The sequence below is a fragment of the Bombina bombina genome, chromosome 1 (genome assembly GCF_027579735.1).
Source record: "Bombina bombina isolate aBomBom1 chromosome 1, aBomBom1.pri, whole genome shotgun sequence".
NCBI classification, from domain to species: Eukaryota; Metazoa; Chordata; class Amphibia; order Anura; family Bombinatoridae; genus Bombina; species Bombina bombina.
Window position 1 is genome coordinate 1,533,280,303 of NC_069499.1, and position 16,440 is coordinate 1,533,296,742.

At 34.9% G+C, this 16,440-nt stretch overlaps 1 protein-coding gene across 1 annotated transcript in view; it reads left to right on the forward strand.

The window, feature by feature from the left end:
- GLP2R (glucagon like peptide 2 receptor) overlaps positions 1-16,440 on the forward strand; it is a 382,306-nt gene that overhangs the window by 78,083 nt on the left and 287,783 nt on the right. Inside the window, exon 2 of the mRNA XM_053708546.1 lies at positions 7,272-7,368. Coding sequence (XP_053564521.1) covers positions 7,272-7,368 — 97 coding nt within the window. The remainder of the gene's footprint in view (positions 1-7,271; positions 7,369-16,440) is intronic.

A 16,440-nucleotide genomic window follows, 5' to 3' on the forward strand; every position in this document is an offset into this window, starting at 1 on the left:
ACATCATGCAATGGAATTTTTATTTACTATGTCACTGTGTGTTCATCTTTATTTCTGATTTTTTTCATATCTGTCTATTTCAGTATCATCCTTCTTCTGCTATTCTTAATGGGAAGGACTAGAGGTTCAAGATAGGCCTCATTATGTTTGAAGAGGAACTTGTTTCATATATATACATTATATATACAGTTTATATATATATATATATATATATATATATATATATATATACAGTATATACTGTACATACTGTACATACACATACTATATATATATATATATATATATATATATATATATACAGTATATACTGTACATACACATACTGTATATATATATATATATATATATATATATATATATATATATATATATATACAGTATATACTGTACATACACATACTGTATATATATATATATATATATACAGTATATACTGTACATACACATACTGTATATATATATATATATATATATATATATATATATATATACAGTATACACTGTACATACACATACTATATATATATATATATATATATATACAGTATATACTGTACATACACATACTATATATATATATATATACAGTATACACTGTACATACACATACTATATATATATATATATATATATATACAGTATATACTGTACATACACATACTATATATATATATATATATATATATATATATATATATATATACCGTATATACTGTACATACACATACTATATATATATATATATATATATATATATACAGTATACACTGTACATACACATACTATATATATATATATATATATATATATATATATATATACAGTATATACTGTACATACACATACTATATATATATATATATATATATATACAGTATACACTGTACATACACATACTATATATATATATATATATATATATATATATATATATATATATATATATATATATATATATATACAGTATATACTGTACATACACATACTATATATATATATATATATATATATACAGTATACACTGTACATACACATACTATATATATATATATATATATATACAGTATATACTGTACATACACATACTATATATATATATATATATATATATATACAGTATACACTGTACATACACATACTATATATATATATATATATATATATATATATACAGTATATACTGTACATACACATACTATATATATATATATATATATATATATACAGTATATACTGTACATACACATACTGTGTATATATATATATATATATATATATATATAGAGAGAGAGAGAGAGAGAGAGAGAGAGAGAGAGAGAGAGAGAGAGAGAGAAAGTGCAACAGTACTGTTGTGCTTAAGGGTGATTACAAAAGTCTTTGAACCCTGACTAGTTCCCAGTTTGTTTGAATATGAGCTTGCTGCACCTGTGCATGAGCCTGCATTTGTGTGGCTGTATTAGGGTCCCAGGTTTTGGAAGAGACCTTGACGTGGTACCTGGGCTTGTCTCATTTGGCCAAATGCAGTAACTAACACTTCCATTGCAAATGAGAGCTTGTGAGCGAGTGCTAGACTTTATTTTTGTGTGTATTGTAATGTATATATATACAATACAAGGAGTAGTGACCATTCTGTGGTTTCGAGCAGTTTAATGTCCTGTTAAGAGAATGCTGTATGAATGCACTTTTTATCTTTAAAAATATTAATATGTAAAATGACTCCTTATTTCCCTGGTACCTACAGAACCCTCTTCTCTGTATGAAAGGATCACAGCAACAGTGTCGTGACAAAACGCTATTCTGCTGTAACCGTTGCTCTTATTGTTATCATTTTTATAAACAGTATTTTTTTTACATAAATATTATGATCATCCAATAAATGTTTTGACAAATTTAGACTAGTGTGAAAGTATAGCCATCAAACACTAGATGGAATATTCCTGTGTTGCATATGTTTCATTTAAAATAAAAAAAAATGCTAAGACAGTTATTGATATCTACTTGACAAAGCACAAATGATGAAATGGCATTTTGACATTAATAGAACAGAATTGTACAAAGTAGATATGGAACTCTGTCCAAAAGAGCTTTCAATCTAATTATGATTGATGATGTTCATATGACTGGCATAATAGCTTCTGGTGCAGAATCAATATACAGTATAACCTTTTCATTGATCATGACAAGAATGGGTTGTCATGTACGGAGCCTCTTTGGTGTCACTCTGCAAAAAAAAATCTAAACGTTCCCTCCCGCTGCGCTTATGATGTAATACATTGTTAGCACATTATATTACACAGTTACCACAATATAACTTTCTTGTGCACACGCTACGGCTTGTGTGTGCAAAATAAGTATCCCCAATGTTACAGTTACATCATGTGCACAAAATAGATCATTAGTGCAGACAATTTAACTGTATAATTAGTGCCGCCGGTTCCTCTTTCTGTAAGCGTTGGTCGCAGCTTCCTCCACTTCAGAGAAACTAGCTCAAAGAGAAGGCAACAGAAGGAGGAACCAGTGGCCCTAATTATACAGTTTCATCGTGCGCATGAATTAAATATTTTGTGGGCACGAATGTAACCGCAAAGTTGGGAACACTTATTTTGTGTGCACGAAATAGTTAAATTGTAGTAACTGCATAATATAACATGCTCACAAGGTATTACATTGTGCGCATGGTACATTACAGTGGAGGAATGTTTTGATTTATTTTTTTTGTAGAGTGACACCGGAGGGGCTCCGTAGTCATGCAAATTTCTGCGTGTAAGTGCATAACGAACCATTCATGATCCAGAGGGATCCCCAATCTGATGCTGTTGTTAACATCATCCTCACTGCTGGTCATAATCATTTGTGGTGTAGTGGGCGGCACTCCTAAAGCAGCATGGGAGTGGGGGTGATGTCACCAAGAACATGTGTGACGACATCATAGAATTTGCGGGACCAGGAAGTGACAGGCAGTAAAGCTAGCTGGATGGGGGTTGTTTGAACTTCTTAGTCTCAGCAACATTACTAGCTACATATTTCCAAGACCCCTCATTTGAAAGAGAACCATTTTTTTTTTTAAATGGTGGATCTGGATGCCTACAATATGTTATCTTTAGAGACCTCTAATAAAGTTTATTTTATAGTAAACAAGTCCCTCTCTTAAAGGGACACTCAAGTCAAAATAAACTATTATTATACAGATAGAGCACAAAGTTTTAAGGCACATTCCAATTTACTTCCATTATTACATTTTGCACAGTTTTATTATATACAAACTTTATGAGGAATAAGATGCTACTGAGCATGTGCACAAGTTCACAGGGTAAACGAATACCAGTATGTGATTGGCTGATGTCTGTCACAGGATACAGGGGGCCGCTATATAGGAGAAAAAATAAATTTGTCAGAAAAAAAATCTACTGCTTATTTGAAATTCAGTGTTAAATCATTGTCTTTTAATTATGCACTTGTTAATTATGCCATTCTACTGCATTGAGCGGTCCTTTAAATACAAATATGAATTTTGTCTGTATATTGCTAGAAAAAAATGCTTTAGATTGTGTACTGGCACAAAGCAACCCCTCTAGTTTATATTATGACCTCTAAAAGTCTGTATGGGCCTTTATTTTACATGTGGCTACCCTTGATGACAATTTAGTAATGTGATCACAATAACAGCAGGGGTCACTTGGCCATTTTATTATTTACTAAAATATTAACAAAAAATATACATTGTTTTTCCATTATTTTGTTGTTGTTGCAGCTACCTCACATGCCATGAAATATAAATATAATAATTATATGTCCTGAATCTGCTGGACCTGCTGAAAAACAAACAAACAAAAAATATATATATGTGAGTTACTCACTGAAATATGACTTACAAAAGAATTAAAATATAAGCAGCAAAAACAAAAAACTGCTTAGCAGTGAAGAGGTTAAAGAAATATCTGTAGAACACTGCTTGAGTAAATGTAATGCATGTAAAATAATCATTATTACATTATCACAAAAATAACAAACAAATATAACAAACAGGAAAAAATGTATGGCTTTACTTTGTGACTCCCTGTTCTGTATCTATTAACCAGTTGTTTATACAAGAGGTATTATTATCAGCTATTTTCAGACTTTTCAATTATATACAATAATCTCCCATGTGGCACTGTATCAAAAGCCTCAGAAGAACACAAGTACTGTATATCATCAAATGATTCATTTTTTGTTTTTTATTTCTATTTAAAACCTCATAGAAGCTAATTAGAGATGGTCATTCATAATAGTGTTCATGAATAACTATAGATTGCACTTCACCTAGAGTTTGGTTCTCTTTTAAATCAGTGGTACCTCACCTTCTTTATGTCAAACCTTTGGTGCAATTCCTCAGAAAATTGAGTCTTAAAGTGATTGTAAAGTTTAATCAATAAGTGCCCAGTATCTAAAAATAATATTAAAAACAGGTACACTTTCATTCATTAAACTTTACAATAACGTTTTAGCTTTCTTTAGCAGATCGATGAAGAATCCGGCTTTCTCCAATCGTTGTGTGCCCCCTTTGGAGTCCAGCTTGTGAGGCACGCATTGATTGGAGGAAGCCGGATCGTCATTGTTATTTCATTGTAATTTTGAGAATGCAGAATTCATTAAAAGTTGCATTTTTAGTTGAATTTGGGGAAACTACTTGAAGTTAAACATCATTTGCAATGGGGGTTGAATAATTTTTATTACAACTATATATATATATATATATATATATATATAAACAGAGACCGCACTCATAGGTCTTATTTTCACCACCACTGTGGACTTTTATTATCCTGTTATATATATATATATATATACGGATGAATTTGCCCGTTTGCGGGCGCACAATAAATTAGCGCTCCACTTTTAATCAAGCCCTTAAGAGGTTAAATGATCTAGTTATAAGTAATGTACATGTAGGCTTAATATTTAATATCATAGTAAAGCAATCGCCAGTAGAATAGTACTAATTGCATAACAAAGACATTTGGTTAATCTGGACATACAATTATTATAGACACATACAGACGCAATAAATGCTGGCAACCGATTGGACTTTTTTTTATACTGCAATCTCATTCTCCACCACTGTACACTGCATGCTGGTAAAAGTAGTTCACAACTAGAGGCACAATTCTGAGAGTGAAATAGCAAACTACGGCCTAGATTTAGAGTTTGGCGGTACCCGTCAAAACCAGCGTTAGAGGCTCCTAACGCTGGTTTTTACCGCCCGCTGGTATTTGGAGTCAGTCAGGAAAGGGTCTAACGCTCACTTTGCAGCCACGACTTTTCCATACCGCAGATCCCCCTACGCCATTTGCGTATCCTATCTTTTCAATGGGATCTTTCTAACGCCGGTATTTAGAGTCTTGGCTGAAGTGAGCGTTAGAAATCTAACGACAAAACTCCAGCCGCAGAAAAAAGTCAGTAGTTAAGAGCTTTCTGGGCTAACGCCGGTTTATAAAGCTCTTAACTACTGTGCTCTAAAATACACTAACACCCATAAACTACCTATGTACCCCCCCACATCGCCGCCACTCTATTAAAATTTTTTAACCCCTAATCTGCCGCTCCGTACACCGCCGCCAACTACGTTATCCCTATGTACCCCTAAAGGGGGCTTAGAGTAGGTGTAATTAGTTTAAAATTGTTGTAATATTTTTCTAATGTTTGTAAATATTTTTTTATTTTTTGTAACTTAGTTCTTTTTTATTTTTTTACTTTAGTTAGTTTATTTAATTGTATTTAATTGTAGGTATTTTATTTAATTAATTTATTGATAGTGTAGTGTTAGATTTAATTGTAGATAATTGTAGGTATTTTATTTAATTAATTTATTGATAGTGTAGTGTTAGGTTTAATTGTAACTTAGGTTAGGATTTATTTTACAGGTAATTTTGTAATTATTTTAACTAGGTAGCTATTAAATAGTTATTAACTATTTAATAGCTATTGTACCTGGTTAAAATAATTACAAAGTTACCTGTAAAATAAATATTAATCCTAAAATAGCTACAATAGGATTCATTTATTTAATAAGATTTATTTTATTTCGTTAGATTAAAATTATATTTAACTTAGGGGGGTGTTAGTGTTAGACTTAGCTTTAGGGGTTAATACATTTATTATAGTAGTGGTGAGATCCGGTTGGCAGATTAGGGGTTAATTATTGTAGGTAGGTGGAGGCGACGTTGGGGGCGGCAGATTAGGGGTTAATAAATATAATATAGGGTCGGCGGTGTTAGGGGCAGCAGATTAGGGGTACATAGGGATAACGTAGGTTGCGGCGGTGTACGGAGCGTCAGATTAGGGGTTAATAATAATATGCAGGTGTCAGCGATAGCGGGGGCGGCAGATTAGGGGTTAATAAATATAATATAGGGGTCGGCGGTGTTAGGGGCAGCAGATTAGGGGTACATAGGTATAATGTAGGTTGCGGCGGTGTACGGAGCAGCAGATTAGGGGTTAATAATAATATGCAGGGGTCAGCGATAGCGGGGGCGGCAGATTAGGGGTTAATAAGTGTAAGGCTAGGGGTGTTTAGACTCGGGGTTCATGTTAGGGTGTTAGGTGCAGACTTAGGAAGTGTTTCCCCATTGTTTTCTATGGGGGAATTGTGCACGAGCACGTTTTTGAAGCTGGCCGCGTCCGTAAGCAACGCTGGTATTTAGAGTTGCAGTGGCGGTAAATTATGCTCTACGCTCCCTTTTTTGGAGCCTAATGCAGCCATTCTGTGAACTCTAAATACCAGCGGTATTTAAAAGGTGCGGGGGGAAAAAAGCACGCGTAGCTAACGCACCCCTTTGGCCGCAGAACTCTAAATCTAGGCCTACAACTTCCAGCATGCTGTGTAGCTCCAAGCATGCTTCCTCTAAAATGAAGCTAGATATTCCGGGTATTAAAAGAAAAAAAATGACATTCAAATGTCTTTGAACTGCAGTTTATACTCTAAGGGCTAGATTATGAGTGGAACAGTAATTATCGCTCCTACTCTTGCGTTAACTCGATAAGGTTCTTGCGTGCGCTGGGTAGCGCACATATTACAAATTGTATTTTTATTAACTCCCACGTTATCCCGATTTGCGGAAAAAGCCGAACTTCGAATATTGCAAGCGCGTTAATGTATTCGCACGTATAATTAAATGTAGCGTGAAAAGTAGGCAAAACAATGAACAACCTATTCAAGCGCAAAATCCCCACATTTATGCACCTGGAAACATGACACTTTTTTCACAATCTATTTTTTATATTTGTAGGTCAGAGGATCTGTTCTGGAGGACACACTAAAAATGTGGTCTCAGTATAAAGACGAGTGCCTAGAAAAATTAGAAAGAGAGAGAAGTTCGATAACTGGTAAGAATATCCTTTCTCTAAAGACACATAGCCGATATATTTTGCACTGTCTGTTTTATGTTAACATGCATTTTTTTAAATTATTAAAGTGATATAAAGCTGCACTAAATAATCATATTATTTCACCATTGCTTGCCTACATGTATGTGTTAAAAGGGAGATATAACCCATTTTTTTCTTTCATGATTCAGATAGAGTATCTAATTTTAAATAATGTTCCAATTTATTTCTATCTAATTTGTTTTGTTCTCTTTGTATCACTTTTTAAAAAGTATACCTAGGTAGACTCAGAAGTTGGTGATTGGTTCCTGTACATATATGTATCTTGCCATTGGCCTTCAGCTAAATGCCAGTAGAGCATTGCCGCTCCTTCAAAAAAGGATACCAAAAGAATGAAGCAAATTATATACTAGAAGGAAATTGGAAAGTTGCTTAAAATTGTATGTTGTCTGACTCATAAAAGAAAACGTAAACATTTTAGGTTCCATGTCCCTTTAAGTCCTACACAAAGGATTAAAACCCATAGTTAAAGTGAGCTCTGAACTAACAAGACACTACTGGTCTGGAACACATGCGCCAAACCAATAATTGGTGGCAAATGTTCATAGTCACCAATCACTGGCCATGTTCAAGCACAAGATTAGTAGTGTAGTATTGATTTAAAGGTGACTTTAATTATGTTTAACCTCTTAGCGGTGTGATATTCACATGGGTATAGTAAAATAATAATGCAGTAAAAAAATGCTAATGATATAGGGAATTTAGGGATTTTTTTATTGCCACATTATGTCCCTTTAAGCATGGTCTTTTTTGCTCATTTAGGGCTAGTTTACAAGTGGAGCGGTAAATATCGCTTGCATGCAAGCGATATTAGAGCTCCACTTTGTAATACCAGCTGGTATTACAAGTAAATCATAATGTAAACGTGAGCTTGCGTTTGCATTGCTAGGAAGCAGCACGCTTCTATAGAGACGGCCCCCGGACATCACACAGCAAAGTGAGTAAGGAGCGCAGTGAGGGGCAGCATTTTTAAATATGTGAATATATATTCATGTGTCAATATGTGTATATACACATATTAACAGAAATATATATGTATATGAGCATATACATATATATTTACATTGTGGGCTATGGGAACACACAGTTCCCATAGACCGTAATGTAATGGCACTTTTCAGTGATGTTTTTTTTCTAACACCCCACTCCCACTAACTTTTAAAGCCCCCAAAACTGCCTAGTGCTGTTATTTTGTATTAAAAAACAAAATGCTACATTTTTTTAAATTAAAAAACTATAATGCCCTTTATTTTGAGGCCATTTGGTGCACTTTTAGAAAATTAACCAGAGATCTAATTTCTGTTTAACTTTCGGAGTGCTAATTGCTACCGTGAGCTTGCTGTAGCAATAACTAGCCACTTACGTAATTGCTGGTTATTTACTGTGCCCCAGCAAATGGGCAAATGTGTCCGTCTGCGGGCGTGTGATAATGTAGCGCTCAATTTCTAATCTAGCCCTTCATTTTGCAGTGGGATTAATATTTAATATGTAAATAGTCTATATTTGTTTCAGTGTCCTGCATAATAAAAATAGCATTTAGCTCTAGTATCAGATGATATACTTAAATTGATCTACAGGTTACTGAAATAAAATAGAAACAAAAATAAACACTGCACATTTATGGTATTTATTGTAAGGCTTATTATCAGATAAACTGACTCTATATTTTAAAGAATGACTTTCAACATTTAGAATCAGTTTACCTGTTACAGTGACTTCATATTTGCTGAATATTGATATTTTGTTTTTGTAAAAAATCTATATCTATCTATCTATCTATCTATTTATCTATCATCTATCTGTCTGTCTGTCTATATGCCTCTATCTATCTATCTATCTATCTATCTATCTATCTATCTATCTATCTATCTATTTATCTATCATCTATCTGTCTGTCTGTCTATATGCCTCTATCTATCTATCTATCTATCTATCTATCTATCTATCTATCTATCTATCATCTATCCCTTTATAAAATCTAGCTAACATTGAATGCAGCATTTCAAAATTTAAAATTAATTAAATCATTAAATTAGACCCTTAACTGCATATGTGTGATGCAGAATTTAAAGGCTCATACATAGATGATTGGTTACTCTATTAATACAAAAATCCACAGTTTACAATATATCAAACAGTAACAATCATTTGACCAGTACAGCAAATTAATGGAAAACATCAAATAAACATATTAGTTAGAATATCACGTAAGGTTGCAATTAAATCACAGTCATGTATACAATGTTTTATCTGAAGGATATTATAAAAGCCTATCAATCTATCCTATCCCTTTAATTGCAAAAAATAGTCAGGTAAATGGCAGTCTATCTAATAGCCAATGAATCAATAAATTGTAATTGCTATTGATCTTAAAGCTAAGTAATGGTACTTGGTACCATACTGACGAAGGTGGCAAAAACTATATATATCATGGATAGGCATTAACATCATGTACTGACCAACTACTAATCATGTGACTAAATCCAGTATTACCGTAATACCCATTGTCTTAACCTGACTTTCCTACCGCTGGATAATGAGCCTCATTCTGGTTTGGCTTTTCTGCGGTAAGAATTCTGGAATTACTTGCAAAACTGTAACATGAATGCTCCCTATGTTTTGTAAACTTCCCACAAAGTAGCATTGTTTGATTTGATTACATGATTCATTTACTATTAAAGGGATATGAAACCCAAACAGCTATTATCAAATTTGCTTTGTTGAAGGAGCAGCAATGAACGACAGGGAGCTTGCTAAACAAAATATCAGGTAAGCCAATGACATGAGGTGTATTTGTGCCTCCACCAATCAGCAGCTGGCTCCCAGTAGAAGCTTTGCTGTTCCTGAACCTACCCAGGAATTCTTTTCAACAAAGGATAGCAAGAGAATTAAGCAAAATAGATAATAGAATTACATTAGAAAGTTGCATTTTCTATCAAAATCATGAAAGAAAAATTGTAGGTTTTATATGCCTTTAAATATTATTATGAATAACGATAAATTGCTTTTGCTGAAACATAATAATCTATGTATTAACTTAACTCTGAAATAAATGAGAGATGCTTACTGACTCTCTAGTCTTAAGATCAAGAAAAGCTCTGGTTTATGTACAAAAAGCAATTAAGAAAATCCAAGTACTGCCAGCACTTTAGTGTTTGACACATATAAAAATGGTTAATGGTTACTGTGTTTTGTTAGAGGATATCATACGCTTTGTTCCTTTAACAAAATGTATGTTTTGTGAAGCGTTTCAATAGTTATCCAGACTTAGAACATATCTGCAGATGCGTATTTAGAGTCTTTGCCAGTTTAAAGTATCACTAGTCTCCATCTCACATTGTTTTCTGTTGTAATAATTTGTATAAGAGTAATGTGGTTGAGTCATTAATGAGCATTTAATGCAATATGATAATTTATACCATTGTAAAAGGCTTTTGTTAGGCTCCTACATTCCTGTTACTCTTATCAACGTATCAGAGAGTTATTGTGGTCTGATTAGCTGTTTCCAAGTTATGAGCCATCACATCAGTATGTTAAGCTCAGTTTTATTTGGACCATGAAAATAATTCTCATACTTAAAAGGGACATTGAACATTATGTTCCCTTTATTGTGTTCCTAATGGTCAATTTTACCTGCTGGTTTACAAATATTTACTTTACCTTTATTTTGTCATTTAAAATAGCTGTTTTGTTTGTTAAAACAACCACCTATCCTAAAAGTGTCAGTACTGCATTATTAGCAAAAGAAAAGTTTTGTGAACAGGAATCAACAGCAGAAAACAACCTCACCGTAAGGATAAAAGAAAGATAGCCCAGCCCATTAGAAATGATGTTTCTGCAGTTGCTTTGAATACAATGAGTGCATTGCCCCTTTAAAATAACTTTGGCCTAGATTTAGAGTTTGGCGTTAGCCGTGAAAACCAGCGTTAGAGGCTCCTAATGCTGGTTTTAGGCTACCGCCGGTATTTGGAGTCACTCAAAATAGGGTCTAACGCTCACTTTCCAGCCGCGACTTTTCCATACCGCAGATCCCCTTACGTCAATTGCGTATCCTATCTTTTCAATGGGATTTCTCTAACTCCGGTATTTAGAGTCGTTTCTGAAGTGAGCGTTAGACATCTAACGACAAAACTCCAGCCGCAGGAAAAAAGTCAGTAGTTAAGAGCTTTCTGGGCTAACGCCGGTTTATAAAGCTCTTAACTACTGTACTCTAAAGTACACTAACACCCATAAACTACCTATGTACCCCTAAACCGAGGTCCCCCCATATCGCCGACACTCAAAAAAATTTTTTTAACCCCTAATCTGCCGACCCCCACCTACGTTATCCTTATGTACCCCTAATCTGCTGCCCCTAACACCGCCGACCCCTGTATTATATTTATTAACCCCTAATCTGCCCCCCTCAACGTCGCCTCCACCTGCCTACACTTATTAACCCCTAATCTGCCGACCGCAAAGCGCCGCCACCTACTTTATCCTTATGTACCCCTAATCTGCTTCCCCTAACACCGCCGACCCCATATTATATTTATTAAAACCTAATCTGCCCCCCACAACGTCGCCTCCACCTGCCTACACTTCTTAACCCCTAATCTGCCGACCGGACCTGAGCGCTACTATAATAAAGTTATTAACCCCTAATCCGCCTCACTAACCCTATCATAAATAGTATTAACCCCTAATCTGCCCTCCCTAACATCGCCGACACCTAACTTCAATTATTAACCCCTAATCTGCCGACCGAATCTCGCCGCTATTCTAATAAATGTATTAACCCCTAAAGCTAAGTCTAACCCTAATACTAACACCCCCCTAAATTAAATATAATTTAAATCTAACGAAATTAATTATCTCTTATTAAATAAATTATTCCTATTTAAAGCTAAATACTTACCTGTAAAATAAATCCTAATATAGCTACAATATAAATTATAATTATATTATAGCTATTTTAGGATTTATATTTATTTTACAGGTAACTTTGTATTTATTTTAACCAGGTACAATAGCTATTAAATAGTTAAGAACTATTTAATAGCTAAAATAGTTAAAATAATTACAAATTTACCTGTAAAATAAATCCTAACCTAAGTTACAAATAAACCTAACACTAGACTATCAATAAATTAATTAAATAAACTACCTACAATTACCTACAATTAACCTAACACTACACTATCAATAAATTAATTAAATACAATTGCTACAAAGAAATACAATTAAATAAACTAGCTAAAGTACAAAAAATAAAAAAGAACTAAGTTACAAAAAATAAAAAAATATTTACAAACATAAGAAAAATATTACAACAATTTTAAACTAATTACACCTACTCTAAGCCCCCTAATAAAATAACAAAGCCCCCCAAAATAAAAAAATGCCCTACCCTATTCTAAATTACTAAAGTTCAAAGCTCTTTTACCTTACCAGCCCTGAACAGGGCCCTTTGCGGGGCATGCCCCAAGAAATTCAGCTCTTTTGCCTGTAAAAAAAAAACATACAATACCCCCCCCCCAACATTACAACCCACCACCCACATACCCCTAATCTAACCCAAACCCCCCTTAAATAAACCTAACACTAAGCCCCTGAAGATCATCCTACCTTGTCTTCACCATACCAGGTTCACCGATCGGTCCAGAAGAGCTCCTCCGATGTCCTGATCCAAGCCCAAGCGGGGGGCTGAAGAGGTCCATGATCCGGCTGAAGTCTTCATCCAAGCGGGCCAGAAGAGGTCTTCCATCCGATTGAAGTCTTCATCCAAGCGGCATCCATCCGGAGCGAAGCGGCAGCATCCTGAAGACCTCCACCGCGGAACATCCATCCTGGCCGACGACTGAACGACGAATGACGGTTCCTTTAAATGACGTCATCCAAGATGGCGTCCCTCGAATTCCGATTGGCTGATAGGATTCTATCAGCCAATCGGAATTAAGGTAGGAATATTCTGATTGGCTGATGGAATCAGCCAATCAGAATCAAGTTCAATCCGATTGGCTGATCCGATCAGCCAATCAGATTGAGCTCGCATTCTATTGGCTGATCGGAACAGCCAATAGAATGCGAGCTCAATCTGATTGGCTGATCGGATCAGCCAATTGGATTGAACTTGATTCTGATTGGCTGATTCCATCAGCCAATCAGAATATTCCTACCTTAATTCCGATTGGCTGATAGAATCCTATCAGCCAATCGGAATTCGAGGGATGCCATCTTGGATGACGTCATTTAAAGGAACCATCATTCGTCGTTCAGTCGTCGGCCAGGATGGATGTTCCGCGGTGGAGGTCTTCAGGATGCTGCCGCTTCGCTCCGGATGGATGCCGCTTGGATGAAGACTTCAATCGGATGGAAGACCTCTTCTGGCCCGCTTGGATGAAGACTTCAGCCAGATCATGGACCTCTTCAGCCCCTCGCTTGGGCTTGGATCAGGACATCGGAGGAGCTCTTCTGGACCGATCGGTGAACCTGGTATGGTGAAGACAAGGTAGGATGATCTTCAGGGGCTTAGTGTTAGGTTTATTTAAGGGGGGTTTGGGTTAGATTAGGGGTATGTGGGTGGTGGGTTGTAATGTTGGGGGGGGGTATTGTATGTTTTTTTTACAGTCAAAAGAGCTGAACTTCTTGGGGCATGCCCCGCAAAGGGCCCTGTTCAGGGCTGGTAAGGTAAAAGAGCTTTGAACTTTAGTAATTTAGAATAGGGTAGGGCATTTTTTTTATTTTGGGGGGCTTTGTTATTTTATTAGGGGGCTTAGAGTAGGTGTAATTAGTTTAAAATTGTTGTAATATTTTTCTTATGTTTGTAAATATTTTTTGTAACTTAGTTCTTTTTTATTTTTTGTACTTTAACTAGTTTATTTAATTGTATTTCTTTGTAGCAATTGTATTTAATTAATTTATTGATAGTGTAGTGTTAGGTTAATTGTAGGTAATTGTAGGTAGTTTATTTAATTAATTTATTGATAGTCTAGTGTTAGGTTTATTTGTAACTTAGGTTAGGATTTATTTTACAGGTAAATTTGTAATTATTTTAACTATTTTAGCTATTAAATAGTTCCTAACTATTTAATAGCTATTGTACCTGGTTAAAATAAATACAAAGTTACCTGTAAAATAAATATAAATCCTAAAATAGCTATAATATAATTATAATTTATATTGTAGCTATATTAGGATTTATTTTACAGGTAAGTATTTAGCTTTAAATAGGAATAATTTATTTAATAAGAGATAATTAATTTTGTTAGATTTAAATTATATTTAACTTAGGGGGGTGTTAGTATTAGGGTTAGACTTAGCTTTAGGGGTTAATACATTTATTAGAATAGCGGCGAGATTCGGTCGGCAGATTAGGGGTTAATCGGAATTCGAGGGATGCCATCTTGGATGACGTCATTTAAAGGAACCATCATTCGTCGTTCAGTCGTCGGCCAGGATGGATGTTCCGCGGTGGAGGTCTTCAGGATGCTGCCGCTTCGCTCCGGATGGATGCCGCTTGGATGAAGACTTCAATCGGATGGAAGACCTCTTCTGGCCCGCTTGGATGAAGACTTCAGCCAGATCATGGACCTCTTCAGCCCCTCGCTTGGGCTTGGATCAGGACATCGGAGGAGCTCTTCTGGACCGATCGGTGAACCTGGTATGGTGAAGACAAGGTAGGATGATCTTCAGGGGCTTAGTGTTAGGTTTATTTAAGGGGGGTTTGGGTTAGATTAGGGGTATGTGGGTGGTGGGTTGTAATGTTGGGGGGGGGTATTGTATGTTTTTTTTTACAGTCAAAAGAGCTGAACTTCTTGGGGCATGCCCCGCAAAGGGCCCTGTTCAGGGCTGGTAAGGTAAAAGAGCTTTGAACTTTAGTAATTTAGAATAGGGTAGGGCATTTTTTTTATTTTGGGGGGCTTTGTTATTTTATTAGGGGGCTTAGAGTAGGTGTAATTAGTTTAAAATTGTTGTAATATTTTTCTTATGTTTGTAAATATTTTTTGTAACTTAGTTCTTTTTTATTTTTTGTACTTTAACTAGTTTATTTAATTGTATTTCTTTGTAGCAATTGTATTTAATTAATTTATTGATAGTGTAGTGTTAGGTTAATTGTAGGTAATTGTAGGTAGTTTATTTAATTAATTTATTGATAGTCTAGTGTTAGGTTTATTTGTAACTTAGGTTAGGATTTATTTTACAGGTAAATTTGTAATTATTTTAACTATTTTAGCTATTAAATAGTTCCTAACTATTTAATAGCTATTGTACCTGGTTAAAATAAATACAAAGTTACCTGTAAAATAAATATAAATCCTAAAATAGCTATAATATAATTATAATTTATATTGTAGCTATATTAGGATTTATTTTACAGGTAAGTATTTAGCTTTAAATAGGAATAATTTATTTAATAAGAGATAATTAATTTTGTTAGATTTAAATTATATTTAAGTTAGGGGGGTGTTAGTATTAGGGTTAGACTTAGCTTTAGGGGTTAATACATTTATTAGAATAGCGGCGAGATTCGGTCGGCAGATTAGGGGTTAATAATTGAAGTTAGGTGTCGGCGATGTTAGGGAGGGCAGATTAGGGGTTAATACTATTTATTATAGGGTTAGTGAGGCGGATTAGGGGTTAATAACTTTATTATAGTAGCGCTCAGGTCCGGTCGGCAGATTAGGGGTTAATAAGTGTAGGCAGGTGGAGGCGACGTTGTGGGGGGCAGATTAGGGGTTAATAAATATAATATAGGGGTCGGCGATGTTAGGGCAGCAGATTAGGGGTACATAGGGATAATGTAAGTAGCGGTGGTTTACGGAGCGGCAGATTAGGGGTTAATAATAATATGCAGGGGTCAGCGATAGCGGGGGCGGCAGATTAGGGGTTAATAAGTGTAAGGTTAGGGATGTTTAGACTCGGGGTACATGTTAGAGTGTTAGGTGCAGACGTAGGAAGGGTTACCGCATAGCAAACAATGGGGCTGCGTTAGGAGCTGAACGCGGCTTTTTTGCAGGTGTTTGGTTTTTT